At 35.0% G+C, this 20,811-nt stretch overlaps 1 protein-coding gene across 1 annotated transcript in view; it reads right to left on the bottom strand.

Annotated features, from left to right (window-relative positions):
• Positions 1 to 20,811, bottom strand: part of LOC121732229 (voltage-dependent T-type calcium channel subunit alpha-1G) — a 181,590-nt gene that overhangs the window by 76,051 nt on the left and 84,728 nt on the right. The window contains exon 3 of the mRNA XM_042122044.1: positions 15,272 to 15,629. Coding sequence (XP_041977978.1) covers positions 15,272 to 15,468 — 197 coding nt within the window. The 5' untranslated portion in view covers positions 15,469 to 15,629. The remainder of the gene's footprint in view (positions 1 to 15,271; positions 15,630 to 20,811) is intronic.

The following is a 20,811-nucleotide window of genomic DNA, read 5'->3' as shown; positions in this document are numbered from 1 at the left end:
GAACGAATGAATCGGTTAGCGATGTTCATTCGTGAAATGGATTATCCTCTAGCGAGCTTATTTTCGGCAAATGGGTGGCATGTTGAGATTTAAATTGAAAATTCTCCTACACTTCTGAAATAGAAAATAATATACTTATTTAAATCCGAATGTAATGTAATTTGTTTGCGTTTACAAATATATCATTTTTAAAATTACGTGACGAAATTTCTTCATTCATATTCGATGAGCTTTGTCAAGAAAATACAATTTAACTTCATATTTTTAAGGTGTGACCTTTTCTTTATTATTTTAGGATTCTGTGCCTCAAAAAACAAAACCCTGATAGACCCTGGAGAAAACGACTTAAACTAAAAAATGTATACTCAGGGACAACTGCTTTGTTCAAAACTACGCGACCAGGCGACTGCGAAGCGGGAGCGTCAAGTTGTCAAATGTGTATTGTGTGTTTTGATTCAAAACACACATTTGACAGCTTGACGCAACTTGACTCTCCCGCTTCGTAGTCGCATGGTCGCGTAGGTTTGAACAAAGCATAACAGTATACAACTTGTATACTGCATCAAGGATCCATTGGGATCCTTGATGCAGTTAAATACTTTAAAGCTGTGGTGTTTGACCCAAAAAAAAATATTGTAGTCTATCTATATACTTATACATATAAAACTCAAAGGCCACTGACTGACTGATTGACATAGTGGTCTATCAACGCACAGCCCAAACCACTGGACGGATCGGGCTGAAACTTGGCATGCAGGTAGATGTTATGACGTAGGCATCCACTAAGAAAGGATTTTGATAAATTCCAACCCCAAGGGGTTCAAATAGGGGATGAAAGTTTGTATATAATAATACTTCTTAACGCGAGCGAAGCCGCGGGCAAAAGCTCGTTATAGTATATAATATAATAGCTTCGTTGAAGTTCTAAACATGAAGTTAATATACCAAGCGGAATAGAGCAACAATCTCGAGCTGCCAAACGAAACCGAAATTGGTTTCATCTGTGTGTAAAAATATGTCTCTTTTTACCACGCAGTGTTACTGATAGTGACTTGCTCAGGCCGTTGTTTCTCTATTCCGCTAGGTATATTAACTTTATGGTTCTAACACCACGTAAGTAATTTTTTGGCTATTTTGATGCCATTCGCTATAAAAGTGGAAGACGCATTGTCTTAGCCAACCAGGAACACGTATCTGCCTAGCTCATAAAATAGTTTGTATAAAGTAAATCTGAATTACTATGGCATCCATCAAATTTCTATACATTTTTTCTCTCTCCTGAAAACTTGCTATTTTTAACGTTGTGTTAGAACTTCAACAATGATAGCATTATCTATACTATAATATTATAAAACGGAAGAGTTTGTTTATTTGTTTGTTTGAACGAGCTAATCTCAAGCACTACTAGTGCCATTTGAAAAATTCTTTCAGTGTTAGATAGCCCATTTATTGGGGAAGGATATAAGCCATATGTTATCACGCTAAGACTGATAGGAGCGAAAAAATAGAGGAAAATGTGGATAAAACGGGTCAAATTATTTGAATGGGCTTATCTCACGAACTAATGGAGAAAATTTTCCGTTATTTGGCACAGATAAGAAGCAGACCACGTGAAAAAATCATAGGCTATTTTTTGTAGACTAATTTGTCTGTATAATATCTAATTTACGCGGGCGAAGCCGCGCGGAACGTCTAGTACATTATAACAAACAAACTCACTTTCTCACATTAGATAACACCTTATATATTATGTAAAACTGTTCCCTCGTAAAAGGCACTAAGTGTTATCCCCAAGGAGTGTTAAATATATTTAAATGTCTGCGCCGAGACCCACTAGTTTCGAACAATTTAAATTTTCAATCGTTATTCCATTTTCCACGTAGTGTATAAAATGGAATGGTGCTTGTCTTCAAGATTTTTAATTTTCATTTTAAATAAACCAATATTATTATCAATGCGAAAGTGTGTCCGACTGTCCGTCTGTCTAACTATCGGTCGGTCAAAAACATAGACATTACACCTTACACCACGCAGATACTGACCAGCCACGCCGGATTCGCCTTCTACTTGAACAGATTCAAGCTGAAGGAGGATCCGTCCTGCCTGTGTCAGCCCGGAGTCGAGGAGACGGTTCTTCACCTGCTACTCGAGTGTCCAATTTTTGGTAGCAATAGATACGGGTAAGGGTGAGAATCTGCCATCCACCTTTGGGAAAGCAGGACGTCTTCCAAGGTTTTTGCAGGACGATCGTGGGTGTAGTTTATAAGAGAAATAGCAATATTACAATCTGTGATACTAATTAGGTTCTATTGATAGGTTAACAGCTGTGATATTAGGATAGTTTTTGTATTGTGCCGCTGTTTTCTTGAGTTTTTTACTATTGACATTGTATAATTAATTTTAGAAATTGTATTTGTAATTATTAATTTGAATATTGTATTGTATTGGTTATTTTAAATTATTCATAGTAGGCATATTGTGAACAGGAAATGTATTTGGAAAAAAATGTATTACACTAATGTGGAAAACCAAAAAATAAAATTGTGAATTAACGAGCCCTGATTATGTTAGGGGGAAGAACTAAAAAAAAACTATCAGTCGGTCTGTCTAACGTTCTATTATAATAAAATAGAGTACAGCTTGTCTTCAAGATTTAATTTTCATAACTATCGGTTGGTCTAACTTTTGGTTGGTCTATCTATAACTATCGGTCGGTCAATCTTTTAGGGCCGTTCCCAATATTCAATATTGAGACATTATAGATCCTAATTCCTAAGTAAGGATATAGGATTATTTTTATCTCGGTAAATGTACGGTTCACAGTCAATAAACGAATTTGAGCACAATGAAGTTTAAAAAAGAACCTTATAAATTTTTCCCAAAAATTTTTCCCCAACCTAATATTATGATCATGATAACCAAATATCTTCTATCTATATATATAAAACTCAAAGGGGACTGACTGATTGACATAGCGATCTATCAACGCACAGCCCAAACCACTGGACGGATCGGGCTGAAATTTGGCATGCAGGTAGATATTATGACGCAGGCATCCGTTAAGAAAGGATTTTTAAAAAATTCTCCCCCTGAGGGGGTAAAATAGGGGATGAAAGTTTGTATATAATAATCCTTCTTAACGCGAGCGAAGCCGCGGGCAAAAGCTCGTCTATTAATAGAAATGAGGGCAAAATCTTGTTTTAAATTATTATGTTTCCGAGTTAAGATCAGCGATTACATTAAAACGATTTAGATAATAATTAAAACGATTCATAATCATTCATTAAAACCATTTAGATCATAATTAAAAGATAAGAAGATTTTATTCTCTAAATTAAAGGGTCGTTTCGATTTTTAGTATAATACTAGCTGTTACCCGCGACTTCGTCCGCGTTACCATAAGTGAAATATATACTCCTACTTTTCGGAAGTTGGTTAAAAGTAGGTTTAAAAATTCTTTATTTCTCAAAAGATTACAAAATCGCTTACGAGAAATACGTATTGTGACTGAAAACTAATTAACAAACTACATGTGCTAAAAACAACAGTAGCCTAAGTTATTCCTTACTACACCAGCTATGTGCCTAAAAAAGTCTCGTCAAAATCGCTCCAGCCATTTCAGAGATTAGCCGGAACAAACAGACAGACAGACATACACACAAAAATGGTAAAAAATGTTGTTTTGGTGTCTGTACCCACATTTAATTATGATTAACCTTCAATTTAATGAAGAGTTTGACAGATAATGTATGGAGCTTATGTCAAAATTTTGAATTAATTACATTTAAGTAATTAATGTTCCACTCTGAGTGCGGAAGTTAGTCTGCCGAACCCTATATACATTCATATTATGCATCTAGTAAAAAACGGTTCTTTCAATATTACAAACAGACACTCTAATTTTATTTATATGTATAGATAGATGTATAGATTATGCAGGTTCAGACGGTTTAATTTTCATATTAGGTAAGTATATTTATCACCGTATCGCACCTCGTTTTGTCTCAGTGTGGTTTGACCCTGGCTAGCCATAGACTTGACAAATGCGACGATAAAATAAACATGTCTTTTTTTTTATACAAAGGTTGACAAGTTGACATTGTTTATAATATATTTAAAAAAAAAACACATCAAAGTATTAAAAACGTCTGGTCGTGGTTTTCTTTGTCAGTCTCCAAGTGTCAAAAGTGACAAAACCGCTGATGACGCGGCGAACATTCCGGAATGTTGTGAGGAAGTAGCGGCCGTGAACGGCGGAAGACCATCGTAAACAAAAGTCACTGGCACGCCACTCGTAAACCGAACATATTTTGATATTTGCGGTTTTTTATACCGCTATAAATAATTTTGAGCGTAGCGATCTTTCAATTCCAGCTGCAGCTAGGCAGAGATATGACTTGAATTATTATTTAGTGAGAGACGAATGGATACCAAATCATAAACGGCTACTCCTTTTGTCCTTTTAAAATAATCGGCTTCTTTTTCTGTGATTGTATATCTGATAATGATGATAGATGTTACCAAGTACGGTGCTCCGTCTATATTCTTAATCTGATAAGAATATATAGACTTATGGCTCATTTTCATTGGTCGCATGCGGGGTGCGGGAGATTTCTGAAACGCATACCACAGGGCCCGCATTCGGGAAACCGTTTTCATTAGTCGAAAGGGCCCGCATGCGGGGTGCGGGAGATTTCTGGAACGCGTGCCACAGGGCCCGCATTCGGGGAACCGTTTTCATTAGTCGATAGGGCCCGCAGGGCTGGGGATAACCTCTGTGTTCGTCGCCAGTTACAGACGTTCTTGCTATGGAACAACAATTGATGTTACGCGGAGCAATTTTGACTGTCTGTGATTTATTGAAGAAGAAACTATTGGCGTCACTGAAGGAGAAGAGAAAAAGATTTTAAGTGCGAACTTTACTGAAAAATAAAAAACAGGCATGGCGCGTCAGAAACATTGTGTAAGGAGTTACAATTGCATTTGGAGTGTGATACAGTACAAGATCATGATAATTTTTTAGATTATCTAATGACTTATTTGAAGTTATTCTTTTATTATTAAATAAAATAGAAACACGACTTCAGAAAAAAGACACTCAATTTCGTGAGGCATTATCTCCAAGATTAAAACTTGCGCTCACATTACGTTATTTAGCTACTGGAGATTCTTACAGAAGCTTGTTTAAGCGTGGCAACTCGCGTCCCGCAAGCTGTATATCGACCGATGAATTTCATTGGTCGATATCACGGTCGGTAATAAAGCATGCGGGCAATCCCCGCAGGCGGTGTAACGAACACGTATCGACTTGTAACTTTCATTGGTCGTTATCTCGGCTGCGGGGACTGCCCGCATGCTGTATAACGAACGAGCTAACGACCAATGAAAATGAGCTATCAGACAGTAGGTGACACCTGATTTTCTGACAACAAAGGCATGTAAAAGTCGGTTATATGACTGATTCATTAATTTATGCGTCCTGATGAACTTTGCGAGTAGGTGGAAGGTATCTTTGTGTATTGCGCACACACTTTTAGACTAGAAAAATGTTCCCTGCGACACTGAAATCGGTCGAAGCCAATTTTATTAAAATAATTGCAAACATCACCCTAACCCTCCGATTTGTTCTCAACGTAAAATTTATGAGCTGTAGGTACATAATAAAGTATGAGTAAGGGAATAACATCGTATAAAGACTATAAAAATGGGAGACAAAACTTGCTACATAGCAACAAACTTGCTCGTCATAAAATATAATATGGAGCAATATCAATAATGCAATTACTCACGCTCAGAAACTACTGTGTTAGTTATGATATACTTATACTAGACTTACACGTTCAAGTAACCAAAATGGGCCAAAATTCTACTACCAATAGCATGTACCTACCATCAGAGAAATTGTTTTACAAGCAATGCTCTTTAGTCTGGGTTTTGTTATTTTCATCCTTCTTTAACTTTTAAATTATTATATTTTGCTTTAATTGTATGCTCGTCGACTTGACATTGATAAAAAAAATTCTTTAGAAAATATAAGCAGTTTTTTGATGTTGTTTTTCTTGTCAATAATAATTGCAATTTTACCTGATTTATCTCGTGTACGATACATTAAGTTAATAAACACTGTTTGCCGAAATTTAAACTTCTTTACGAACATTAGCTTAAACAACATATAAACGCTAAACTCTAAATAAGTTTAAGTGGTTGAAAACTTAAACCAACATATTCAGTTGCAAATTCACAAAATAGGAGCACATGTTGCGCGCAGATTTAACTAAAAGTCCGCTTCCGCCGAATTCTCGTCCCCAAATACCCTTTAAATAGCTTACATTTCGCAAACACTGAGCTAACTTTGCCTGAACGAGCCGATTTCGTTGCACAAAGGATTTTTAATTGTCAAAGGCACAAGAATATCGCTTACATGTTTCGGCAGAAAAAAACAACGTAAAGACAAATTATATTCGATATCGGCAGCGATGATTAAAAATGAATTGACATAACGCATCGCTATGTGACATGACGCTCGAATCTCGATGCCGTCAAATCTCATTTTTAGGGTTCCGTAGCCAAATGGCAAAAAGGGAACCCTTATAGATTCGTCATGTCTGTCTGTCTGTCCGTTCGTATGTCACAGCCACTTTCCTCCGAAACTATAAGAGCTATACGATTGAAACTTGGTAAGTAGATGTAGTCTGTTAACTTCTTTAAGATTTTGATACAAAAATGGAAAAATTATTAAAAATTTTAGGGGTATAATAGATAGGATTGAAACAAAAAAAAAAAATTTCATCTAACTTATTCGTGTGGGGTATCTATAGATAGGTCTTCAAAAGTCATATTGAGGTTTCTAATATAATTTTTTTCTAACCTGAATAGTTTGCGAGAAAGACTCTTCCAAAGTGGTAAAATGTGTGCCTCCCCCCTCCCCCCCAACTTCTAAAGTAGGGCCATGATAAGTCTAAAAAAATATATGATGTACATTACTATAAAAACTACCAACGAAAATTGGTTCGAACGAGATCTAGCCAGTAGTTTTTTTATACGTCATGAATGGTAAACCTTAATTTAACTTTCATTAAATCTATACTTATATATTAATATAAGTATAGATTTAATGAAAGTTAATACAAAGTTTTTGGCTCACGTATTAACGTGAGCCAAAAACTTTGTATCCCTTTTGAGAAACGTACGTGAATGAAATTTTTGCACAGTTATAGTTTATATGGCGAAGGAGTGCATCGAGCTAATATTATTTTAAAATTATGCTTTTATCATCCATTTTTTTAACAAATAAAACATTACACACACTACAACACACACACCTAGAAAAATGACAGATTTTTGAGTGACAAGCCTATACATACGAATTATACTCTTTTATTTATGGTTGTAGTCTGTTGACAACAAGGTGACAAATTGAAAATAGATTATAGATTTTTTATTGAATCATAGATACTATTAGACAATGCTTACACGGCCAGTCTGAGATCAGCTGAGTCCCAGAGACAAGAGTTGAAAAAAATATGATAGTAGTCCTAAATCCTAATGTCGTTGAAACTAAGGTCGAATTTCGACCATTGGGCGATCTCTAGTCAACTGAAATATGAAAATAAATCAAAAACTTCTTAATTTCATAAAAATAAACCTTATTGCTGCTGCGGAACCCTTCATGGGCGAGTCCAACTCGCACTTGGCCGGTTTTATTAATTGCTAACTTCTTTGTAGAAATGAACAAAATATGTCTTTGTGTCTAATACACTTGGCACTTTTTAGCTAGCGATTCAAATATTTACAGGTACATATTTTGCTACGTTAAACCTGCCGCGTCGCTCTTCAGTGTGGTCTGACCCTAACGCCACGTTTTGAAAGGCATTTTTATTGTAAACTTTACAAGAATGTCAAGGTGGTATTTACACAGCCCTCTGAAAAATTCGTTATTATTGTCCACCGCGAGTTATAAAAACCTTTCTCTAAATGTCAACAAGTCAAAAAATCGTCATTATTTATTATGCTATATTATGCTATCATCAATTCTTTATTGTTTAGCTGTATTTTTTATAATGGTCTTAATAAATATTACTTGTGTTTAAAAAAATGCCTTTAAATTGATATAATAAATAGTTAATGTTATGAAGTACATTAAGTAACTATTTATTTTAACAATTTAAAAGACTTCTTTTGTTACGCGAATAAGTATTAAATTTAACATAATATTATGTGTGCACAGTAAAAAATATTTATTTTATCTTAAGGTCATCAGTCGTTTTTGAAATGTACATTAAAAATAGTAAATGTATCATTTAGTTACTTTTAATAAACCAATAATAGTCCATTTCATTTTCGATGGCTTTGTTCTTAGTTCGTGCTGTCTTGTAACGAACAGAGCTGGTACAAATTGGGCGTTTTGAAGCGCGCGCTTTGCTAACGCGCGTTTTGAGAGCCTCAGATTCTATTGAAGCGTACACACGCAAGCGCGCCAGTAACGCGCGCGCGAGCAGGTACACATTGCGCGTTTTGAAGCGCGCGCTTTGCTAACGCGCATTTCGACAACCCCGGATTCTATTGAAGCGTACACACGCAAGCGCGCCAGTAACGCGCGCGCGAGTAGGTACACATTGGGCGTTTTGAAGCGCGCTTTGCTAACGCGCGTTTCAAGAACCCCGGATTCTATTGAAGCGTACACACTCAAGCGGGTTCTCGAAACGCGCGTTAGCAAAGCGCGCTTTTCAAAACTTCCAATGTGTACCAGCTCTAAAGTTGTACCTATCCTTTTACTTAAATCTTTTACTTTTACTTTTTCTTAACTTTGAACCTTTCTACTAATTTATTGATGTACAGGGCCTCTCAAAGTAACCCCCGTCAAGAACGCAACTGGCCGTAGAGACTAGAGACTAAACTAACCCAAACTTGTCACTTAACTTTGGGTTAAGAAGTTTCTTTACAAACTGGTATGTCCATTAAACACAAATATTATACGTACCTACCTATTTAAAATTACGATTCTTATATACACTTACAAAAATTTACAACCGTTAGAAAAAAAATTGACGATAAAATATGATATACTTACATCATAACATCAAGGGCTCGGACACTGTTGAATTAATAAACTACATTCAAAAAGCCTCAAAAACGTGGCACACAACCAGCAGCAGGTGAAAATTATAAAAAAAAGCGGCCTAGTGCGAGTAGTTTTACTACCCGTGGCTGGCATTAATGGCCGGTACCGCTGCAAAAGCTACGTCCCGCAATTTTTAAATCTGTAATATTCCTTCGATCGCGGATCTTGGAAATACTATGGTATTTTGCTATCGCGATCACCGGTGCTCTTATGGGGCTTGAAGGAATATCTTCGAAATTTATTCATCTATTCATCATCTATTCATTTAAATCATATTATGCTGTAAATGGCCATATATTATATCTATATTAAATCAACAATGTACTCAAAGTATTCAATTGAATAAGGATTAATGCCGTATTGGTTAAAATCGCTTCGAAAATTATCCATTATTTGTAGTAAAAAGTAAATGACCAAAAATGTTATTTTAGGATAGTTTTAAGAGACATACACCATCGCAATGTTTTCTGTTGACCTTTTCATTGTTTACAATAAATATTTAGACCATTATTTTGATAATTCTCGTAGGGTTCAGCCTGCCTTTGCAATGTAAGCGGAAAAAAATGTAATTATTTACGACATCAGATTAGAAACCTCAAAAATAACAATATTACTCCACTATTTAATTATTGTTTTTATATTTATAAACCTTCCTCTTTAATCACTTGATCTATTAAAGAAAACCGCATCAAAATCCGTTGCGTAGTTTTAAAGATTAAAGGGAACAAAGGGGTATGAGGGAAGAAAAGGCGACTTTGTTTTATACTATGTAGTGAATAGTGATTAATAAGGATACGTATTGGCGCCAATGCGCTTCTTAAAAATACGTAATAGCCTATACTGGAAAATCGAACAGCGGTTACGAAGCTATAAAAGTACTGTTAATTTAAATGTTATTCTTTCATGGTTTAATTAAAAATGTCCATAAACCATAGTTTAACTGCATGTAACTTTCAGACGTTTTATTGACTCTATCGCGTTGGAGGTTTGCCAAGGGACATTATTTATTATCACAATTTTATAGTCGACCGACGTGCAAAAATAAAAAAAACTATAAATCATTTCTAGTAGGTGCAGATTGTAAATTTGTTTTATGTAAATAAGTAATGAAAAATGATATAAATAATAATATGATATAATAATTGATGTGAGAAATAAACGTATTTAGGTAGGAATTTGGAACAATTTATGAGCTGGGTAGGCTGACTTTATAGCCAGAGTCCCAATATATATAATATATCAAGTTTTTATTCTTATTGATATTATATAATATTAACTAGTTGATGACCCGGTGAACTTTATATAACTTTCGAAAATACAATTGTCGTTTTTAGTATTTTACCCGCAGTTTTCTTATCTTCACACCGTACAAACCTTTTTTGGATTTCAACGAATATTTTAGGACTAAAATTAGCCAAATCGGTTCAGCCGTTTTTGAATTTTAGTGTGACTTATAATTATTTTTAACAAAAAATTAAAACCGACTTCCAAGGTAAAAACAATAATAATATGAACTAAAAAGTATTAAATAACTCTTACTCTATAATAGTGCCCTTCTCAGAATTCGTCTAAATCTCAACTATTTCTGTACATACTACAGTCTTCATTACTTTGAAGATGGTACCAGCTAATTTTATCGTGAGTTCAGCCAATGTCAGAATATCTGAAGCTTTTGGGACTGGTACCGTGGCGTAAATAACCACTACGAATGTTAACTATTCACATTAAGTTACTGTAAGCGAAATTGTGGTAAATGTTTGCAGTTATCTAAGCGATGCTGCCATTTAAAAACTTTTATCTTTAAAGGTTCAGGAGTTCTGTTCAGTGCCTTTGGACCAAGAGACACCTTCGTATGAACTTTCTCTTATTCGTAACATATGTTTAAATTACTAGAAACAACATTTTAACCATTATGAGTCTTTTGATAAATTTCAAGGATTTCCCTCGATTGCTCATAGATCCCATCATCAGCTTACCACTTTCGTAATTATTATACAAAATCAAAATTATATCCTATATAACAACACAAGAATTTTGAAAATCGGTCCACAAACAGCGAAATAATTATCAAAAACATCTGCTTCGATGCAAAATATCACGAAAAGCATCAATAATTGGGTAATAATGTGATGACCCATGGCATAATTATTATTTTGATGATGATGATCAAATAAATTGATGTGTTGGCTTATGCTTTCAGTTGTTTAAACTACGCCGAAATCCCCGAACCTGTATCTATAAGGATTCAAAAGTTCTGTTGGGTACCTTCGGATCCAGGGTATAACCTGGTGCAAAATCTTACTTTTTGGTAGCATTTACCTTGAATGCTTCAGAAAAAATTAAAATCACTATATGTTTCCATACAAATTTCAAGGAGTCACCTCGATTCCTCCAGGATCCCATCATCAGATCACCACTTTTGTAAACATGGTAGGTACCAAATTCGAGTTAAACCCTATACAACACAAAAAGAATTTTGAAAATCGGATCACAAACAGCTGAGTTATCGTTGAACATACAAAAAAAAAGATACATACAGCCGAACGTATAACCTCCAATTTTTGGAAGTCGGTAAAAATTAATTTTAATTTATATAGATAAATTATTAAAATATTTCATTTTAACTCAGTCATTAAATATTTACATTGGTACAAAAAGGCAATGCGGGCGTGTGATCAACTTGTGCGGTCGGGGACAGAGACTGTTTATTTTGTATTAAATAATTTAATACAAAATAAACAAAATGCTATTTATAGCATGATAAAAACAACGGTTCATACTCCCATAATATGGGTATAAGTGAAAACGAAGCAGCGAAAGTAGGCATATATTTTCATCACATGGTGGAAAGAGAGGAGGACTATATTTTATAAATCACCACGTTTTATACTCCAGGCATTATAGACAGAAGTAAAAAAAGTGGAAGCAGGCATAAATATTCACCAGGTGGTAGAAAGAGAGGAGGATATATTTTCTATATATTATAGGTATGCGAAAAAAATTATTAATTGTGTATTAATGCTATCATTTTATAACTGTTTTGTTTTCCGGTCGAGTAAAAAAAAGAAAATATTACTTCCTCGTCTACGCTTCGCTAGGAGTCTTCTTTTTTCATTTGTTATATCCTGAGTCGAGTTTAACATTTTTACCCATCACAAAAGGCGCCCAACGCCGCTGCAGAAGTTTTTACTTTAAAAATCGAACACCATCGAGCCCAATTAGAACGAAAAACATTTTCATATATGCGCCAACTGTTCCCAAAGGAATTTTCCGAGGGAAAAGGATTAGGACCGCAGGGGACAAATACTGTGGTCTCGTAGGCGCCTTACAGTTTGTGTTCTGTTGGAATTTCGCTACACAACACCTGCTAGTCTTTGTTGAGACATTTTCTAGTCACACAGACATATTGTGCTTGGGAAGTTTTAAATTGAATTGTTTCAATTTATAACGCAGCAGTCAGAGAAATTTAATGATGATTAAACTTCAATTTAATAAAGAGTTTGACGGATAATGGACATTAAGTCAAAATCTCCATTCGATTACAGTTAAGTAATTTTAATATTCGTTTCTGAGTGCGGCAGTTAGTATTCAAAATAAACATGCCTAGTTTTTTGACAGAACTTTTTCTATTCAACGGCGTTGTTGATTTGATAATATTTTGATTTTTGACGTATTCAAATAACGTTAGTAAATTAAATATCATTAATGTACGACTAGAGAAGTTTTTTCATAGGCAGATGCCGGACCTAAGTAATTCGGTCGCGTTATGTTAAACCCAGTCAGCAGAATATCACGACAAAAAATGTTGAATTAACATAACCCGTCCAAATGACGTAGGTCCGCCGTCTGCCTATAAATCAATTTTTTTGATGGTAGCTACTTCAGTTGTGGTGTTTATCCATTCACTAGATAACGCCCGCAATTCCGTTGCGTCAAAATTCACTTATCGCACGGGAACCGTACATTTTTAGGGATAAAAAGTATCCTATGCCCTTTCCTGGGACTCAAAGTATCTCCATACGAAACAGCAAAATCGGTTCAGCGGTTTGGGCGTGAAGAAGTAACAGACAGACAGACAGACACACTTTCATATTTATATTATTTGTATAAGTTTGCGAATGATCGTTTCGATACATCGCAAACAAAAAAAGGTTTTACAATTGATACAATCTTTAACTTTCGGCGTCTCAGCTAAACAGTACCATGTACTTGGAATAATCCGAAATATAGATATTTAGTACAGAGCATATAAATTATGAAAAACATATCTGTTCAGTTTCATACACACACGTGTTCGATACGGCACACGTAATTCCTATATTAAGACTGAACGCAACATCTACCGTACTGACTGGGTTACTGTGGTCAGACTTGTATGTAAATATATTGATTGAACAATTATTTAGTGTTGACTTGTCATATCAATCTCTATTCGCCATTTCTATCCGTCAGAATTAAGTTTCTAATTTTTTAATAAAGTTAATTGCTAAATAAAACTTCTACAGAAAGATAATCTAGGTACTGGTTAGTATTAGTAGTTATCTTTAACTTTTTTCGTACGTGATAATATTATATCATTTCATGATAATGTTTAGGGAAATAATTACCAATGACATCGCTAAATTGTGACATAATATAAGGAACAGTTCATAGCGAAACGAGTCTTTAGAGAAATTGATTTTCTAACAAAGATTTAACTAAAATCATTTATTACTATACAAGTAAAGACGGAGAGGAAGCACATAAGTCACAATGCAGCTTTGAGTTGACGGAGAGCTCGACGCGCGTAGCGCAGCGTGACATGGTATTATCAGTATTATGGAATCTCTGATGTCGAGTCAACATATTTCAAAACTTTTAAAGGTCAACTCAGTCAAATTTGCATGGATCTGACACATTTGCAAGACGTCTCACGCTTATGAAATCTGTCAAGTCAGTACAAATTTAGAAATGCATCTACGTGTCACGTTGCGGTCTATATTGACCCTGAAAGTCACGCAGATGCCAGTGGTTCAACAAACAAACACTCGTCAAGTCAAATTACTACACCCAACACATCCTATAAAATGCCTCCAAAACGTTAATATCTTTTCCCAATCGATAATATCATCCCACACGTCTCGAAAGTAATAAAGCCACAATAAAAAGTCCCAAAGCGGCTTTTGCCGGACTACCAGATTCAATTACCAATATTAAAACCTCCGATATTGAAGATTTTCAAGATCTTCTTACCGTAATGCTACTCAATAGCTCCGGATTATAGCTTTAGTAAATATGAGAGTAGGAATAATTGCTAGCAAAGAATGATTATTTCGCGTAGTTTTATGGCATAGGGTCTGTTTACACAAAAGGAGACGTAACGCAACTATAATTATAAATCTTATATCTTTAAACGAGCAATTCTTCTTCTCTCGGAATCGGCTCCAACGATTTTCATGAAATTTTGTATATAGGTTTCGGGGGCGATAAATCGATCTAGCTAGGAATCATTTCTAGAAAATGTCATTTTCATCGGATACCGAGCAAGGCTCGGTCAAACAGCTAGTAAGTATTTAAAAAACGTCTCGTAATTCAAAACGTCACGACATTTATTATTATTATTATTTATCCATCTTAATTAGGAAACTCTACCACGTATGTCAAATTTGGAAGCTTATGGGGTGTGAGAGACGAAAACGTCGTAATTCATGAGAAATAATTAAAATTTTTTATTTGAAAAAGAAATAATTTCAAATAAAATGAAATAATTTCTAATTAAATGAAAAACTCTTTTCAAATTTGACTTATTTTACTTAAGCGACGTAATATCAATAGTTCATCGTTTGCTTTTAGTTTCTCGTCTTATCGTTTCGTATCGCTGTAAGTTCTCCCGTCCTCATTGTTAGTAGTTTTATTTTTTTTGGTTGTTTCGTGAGTTTTTATTTCGTCAAATGCCTCTCCTGATTATTTATTCAGAGTTGAATAATCGACGAGCTCACATAAATAGTTACATTTGGTCGTACTGGTGATAAAAGATCGGCCTTTCTATAGCAATAAAGTCTTAGATCGGTAATCGAATGTAAAATATATATAAGTAATGTGGTCTCGCCTAAAGAAACACATACTAAAATCCTTACATCTAGGTCACTTTAAAACTATTAAAAAGGATATGGATTGGTGATCAGCTTGAGGCACCAACTCCTTGGCCTGGTGTCCTGTGTGAGGTACCGGAGCGCGACCGGCGTGAACCCCGGGTAAGGGAGCCCCGGCCCCGCCGCGCTCTCAGTACTCAGGCCTCCCTCGGAGTCCGACTCAGCCCCGGACTCCGCCCCACTCGACTCCGACTCGCGGTAGCCGTAGTAAGGCATCTCTACTGACTGACTTAACTTATAAGCTCATTTTCACTTAACACTAGCACTATTTGACCATGTTTTCAACTGTACAGGTAGGTGTCAGTCAGCACGGGGAGGGAGGGCTTAGCTTGTTCGTTGAGCAGGTGCGTCAGCGCCATCGTGGAATGTTAAATTATCTGAAACAAATAAAAAATAAATGTTAGAGTAAAAAAAAAACAGAGTACATAATTTAAATGTTTTCTGTAAAGTTACGTGGGAGAGCCATGCTTCGGCACGAATGGGCCGGCTCGACCGGAGAAATACCACGTTCTTACAGAAAACCGGCGTGCAGCGCTTGCGCTGTGTTTCGCCGAGTGAGTGAGCTTACCGGAGGCCCAATCCCCTACCCTATTCCCTTCCCTACCCTCCCCTATTACCCTATTCCCTCTTAAAAGTCCAGCAACGCATTTGCAGCTCTTCTGATGCTGCGAGTGTCCATGGGGGACGGAAGTTGCTTTCCATCAGGTGACCCGTTTGCTCGTTTGCCCCCTTATTTCATAAAAAAAAAGTTAAAATTATAATTTTTAGCTCCCGACGAAAAAAGAGGGATGTTATAAGATATAAAAAGTGTGTGTCTATCCAAGGCAGGCATCGTATCCAATCGATTTTAAAAAAAAGGTTGACTTTCCTTTTTATAGTTGTGAGGCTGAAGTTTCATTCGAAGGACATGGCACATATTTTAAAGAACAGTATATTTTTAATTACATTTGAGACGCTAAATATGTCAGCTGCACTGAATTGCACTATAAAAATGTAAGTCATTACCAGAGTTCTTACGAGATAAAAGACTTGTGGCAGCAAATGCAGCTCGTTCTAACGAATTCGGACACAAACAAAATTTTTACAGTTAGCAATTAAGCCGAACATTCAACTTCAGACCTGGCGTCGAGCCAAAAACAGTCAATAACAATTGTCATAAATGCTCCTATTGGTTCCTGGAATATTGAAAGTTCCTTATCGGTTCCTGTAAAAGTTGTATTAGTTCCTCGTATCTTTTGGTAAAGTCATAAACGGCTAGGACACTATATTTTATCTAAAGATATTACAAAATTTTATCTAAGAAAATTTATATTGTTTAAGATTTCCCAGTCCCACTATCGTCAACGCGGGCGTGATCGAAAAGCTTCTTGTTTCATCGTTTAATAGTAATTATTAATTATTAGTAATCATTATTTATTGGAACGAAGTTCCTTATTAATTTTTATTAGTAATTAATATTAATTTAATAATAATTATGTGTTTGTAATGATTGTATGTGTGCCTGTAATAACTGTTCATACGAATATTTTTTTTATACTATAAAAGTACTTTTAAGTAAGTACTTAAATACATTAAAAACAATTTTACAAAATAGAAAAAAAATGTTAATGCATAAAGATGCCCTTACAATAATTTATCTCAATGCCCACTTTTGAGTTTTCTCTTAACTTTAGTTTATTACATCTGAATATTTTACGTATTTCGTTCTTTACCTAATAACATTATGAAACATTAAGAAATCACCTTATTGCAATATCCTTTGCTAGTTCCTTTAATATTTCTCCCTTTTAATATTTCTGAGTTATTCTGAAAAAAGGAAACATCTTGAACTTATGTGAATAATAATATTATTAAAGTGATAGAAAATGTTACTAACGTAATCTATTTTTAAAAATAATATGTAAATATTCCTCAAGTTCTCTACATAAGAGAAGAAAGTTTTTTATAATGAAAGCTATCTTCTGTTATGTAGAGAACGTTTATAAATGTATACGTAAAATTATACTTAAATAATTGTGTTTCATTATGTTGTGTCTATATTATTATTTAATGTGCTGGTAGAAAAAGGAAGAAGAACCTCAATTACTTTGTTTCATTTCAATGATCATAGCCCATAGGTAGAGAGAGTTACTTCCTAGTAAGTAGAAGGTAATAAGAAGGTCCAGTAACAGGTAGAGAAGTTGACTTCCTGCATGCCCGTCAAATTGAATAAGTCCCAACATACATAACGGCATAATAGCGAGGAATTTCGTAGACACACAGCTCACAACTTTGTCCCTGCAATATTAAAAAAGTTTCTTAAGTACCTAACATCGTGATTCGTGACGTTGGTATGTAACAATAAAGCCTTTTTGTATTAAGGTAGTTGTTTTGTCTTATATATGAAATTCTCGTGTCACACTGTTAGTCACCGTACTCTTCCGAAACGGCTTTACTAATTTTTACCAAATTTTATATGCCCTATCAGAGAAGTTGATTTTTATGCAAATCGGGGACCTAAGTAGTTTGGTTGCGTTACGTCAAACTCAGCTGACAGATCACAATTAACATTGAATTGACATATTCGACCAAATAACGTTGGTCTGTCAATTGCATAGGAATCAACTTCCTCGATGGTATATTGTAGGTCTGAGAATCGGCTACTGGGTAATTTTTATATCGATAAGTGCATTTGTTGAATAAATAATAGTAAATTATTACAACTTGAGACTGACGGCGACCATTGTTTGTACGACGGGATAGCGATAGACGTTGCCATGGTGACATACTTATTTAGTCACTTCAATAAAATAATATGGGCGAAATACTTTATATGGCTAAGAAACGTTTGCCGGGACAGCTAGTATTGTAATAAAAATTGTGTAATAAATAGTAATAGTTGTTTTATGAAATATAATCGGCACTGGGTGGAGTTGAGTGTGCAAAATTATGTGTATGTATGTATATTGTATGTACCCAGTGCAAAAAAATTAACCAATATGACTCCTGACAAGATTCAGAGTATTAATCTAGACATGGTTTTCTGTGTTTAATAATTATTATATTTTTTATTAAATAAGGGGGCAAACGAGCAAACGGGCCACCTGATGGAAAGCAACTTCCGTCGCCCATGGACAATCGCAGCATCAGAAGAGCTGCAGGTGCGTTGCCGGCCTTTTAAGAGGGAACAGGGTAATAGGGGAGGGTAAAGATGGGATGGGAAGGGAATAGGGGAGGGTAGGGAAGGGAACAGGGTAAAGGATTGGGCCTCCGGTAAACTCACTCACTCGGCGAAACACAGCGCAAGCGCTGTTTCACGCCGGTTTTCTTTGAGAACGTGGTATTTCTCCGGTCGAGCCGGCCAATTCGTGTCTAAAATTTCATTCACAGATGCGTCATTCATATTCTCTCTAAAATGGACCAGGAAATAAACAGACTGTTGTGGTATGTGGACATTGGACACTTGCAACACTAGAAAAGTTGTACTAGTAACTCGCCTGGTTATGAAGAAAGATTTAAAGGGACCTCGCATACTTGAGGTCCCTTAAAATCTTTCTCCTTGACCTCAGCTTATTTCAGCATAACAAATTGTATAAGTATTACGTAAACGATCGAACCTAAAAGTAAATATTTGTCAAATTCATGACCGTACTCTATTACATCTTCTGCTAGACTGCCGAGAAGATAATATTATAGAGGGTAGTCCGCCAACGTTGTAACATTACGTGCTAACTAAATAATTTATAATTAATTATTAAAAGTGCGCATGGAATTAGTGATACAAGTGCGAGGAAATTAATAAGCAATCACTGTGAATATAAATTCAACAAAATTAATGGTGTTAAGGTAACTTTATCTTAAGTTAACACGATCACTATATTATACGTGTAAGCACCGCGTATTTCCCCGGCACTTAAGGCCTTTGACTCGCGAGTATCTCGTGTGCCGATTGCCGAGTCATCTTAACAAGACACCGAGTACTTACTTTTTTTCGAAAAACTATGATGGAATGCAAAATATGTGTTTCCAATCTCAGTATTGAAGAGTCCCTAAAATGTGCATCTTGCAAAGCAGTCTTCCACTATATTTGTGTGGGATTGAATGATGCGGATTACAAAAAGATTTTGCCTATGAATAAAGCGAAATGGAAATGTGCTACATGTAAACAACCAAAAAGGGTGGCTGAATGCTTGGGAACGAGCCCAGCGAATAAGTCTACCCAATCTACAGCCAAAACATCAGCTGATCAACCCCAATCTATTATCAATATTGATGCCAATTCTTTAATGTGTCAAATAAATCTACGGTTTGATACTCTGTCAGATGCTATTAATTCGCTAAAATCACACTTTACTGAAAAGCTTGAACACTTTTCTGCTATAATTGGAAACTATGAATCAAAAATATCTATCATGGAGGCCTCTCTTGTCACTGCGCAGGAGCAAATTAATGAGTTGACCACAGAAAAATTAGCTCTCAAGTCGGAAATTGAAAACTTAAAGTCTAACATTAACAACATTGCTTTATGTAATAGTAGAAATGAACAATGGGTAAGAAGATCTAATATTCAAATCAATGGAGTTCCCGAACGCAGAGATGAGAATTTACTTAAAATACTTAAAAATCTGGCTGAAAAATCTGAATTTGAGCTAAACGTTGTGAACGATATTGACTTTGTCACTCGCATTGCTGTTAAAAATGATTCTAGTGATAAGAGGCCAAAGCCAATTATAGTGAAATTTTTAGCTAGATATAAAAAAGACGAATTCCTATCCTCAGTACGTAAGTTGAAGAATCTCAAAGCAAGTGATATAGGCTTTATTGGATCTACTGGCCGTATTTATTGCAATGACCATTTATCTCCTACAAATAAAGCACTGTTTGCAGAGGCAAAAAGAAGAGTGAAGGAAAAAAAGTGGGCTTTTATTTGGGTTAAAAACTGTACGGTCATGGTGCGAAAATCTGAAAATTCACCGGTATTTCATATAACTTCTGAGGATTGTTTAAAAAAAATTACATAAGAACTATGTCAGACGTTATTTTGTGTTCAAAATTGATAGGTTTAATAAAATTATCACAATATGAAGCTATTTTAACATTTTGTAGTAAAAGTTTTAATGTAATGTATGTTCTATATTATTTATGGCGAAATTTCTTTGTTAAAAATCAGTTTCTGCTACTAATATTCATTTATCTGACACTTGTAACCATAAGAATATTTTATTCAAAATTAAAACTCACTAGAATTCATAGTAACATAAAGAATTGTAATACTTATTTAATTAACATTGTAATAGGTCTTAACTCTTGGCAGAAATATGTTGTAAACAATCAGTTAATACTTGTAGATTTTTGTATATTCATGTATGTGGTAACCTTTTGTTTCAAGTTAGGTCTATCTGAAAAGTATTATGAAGGACATTATGGTAGCAATAAAACTGTTCTTAAGATATTGTGTTGTTTTCGGCCGATTATAATAAGTGATTTTGTTTTTCTAACAGTTAGGTACGTTGAATTCCTATTTTGTGAAGCCTATTATTTTGAATTACACGAAAAGTATGAAAATTACTATTATAGTCT

Source organism: Aricia agestis, chromosome 12 (assembly GCF_905147365.1).
Source record: "Aricia agestis chromosome 12, ilAriAges1.1, whole genome shotgun sequence".
Lineage (NCBI taxonomy): Eukaryota > Metazoa > Arthropoda > Insecta > Lepidoptera > Lycaenidae > Aricia > Aricia agestis.
This window is presented reverse-complemented; position numbering and strand designations above follow the sequence as displayed.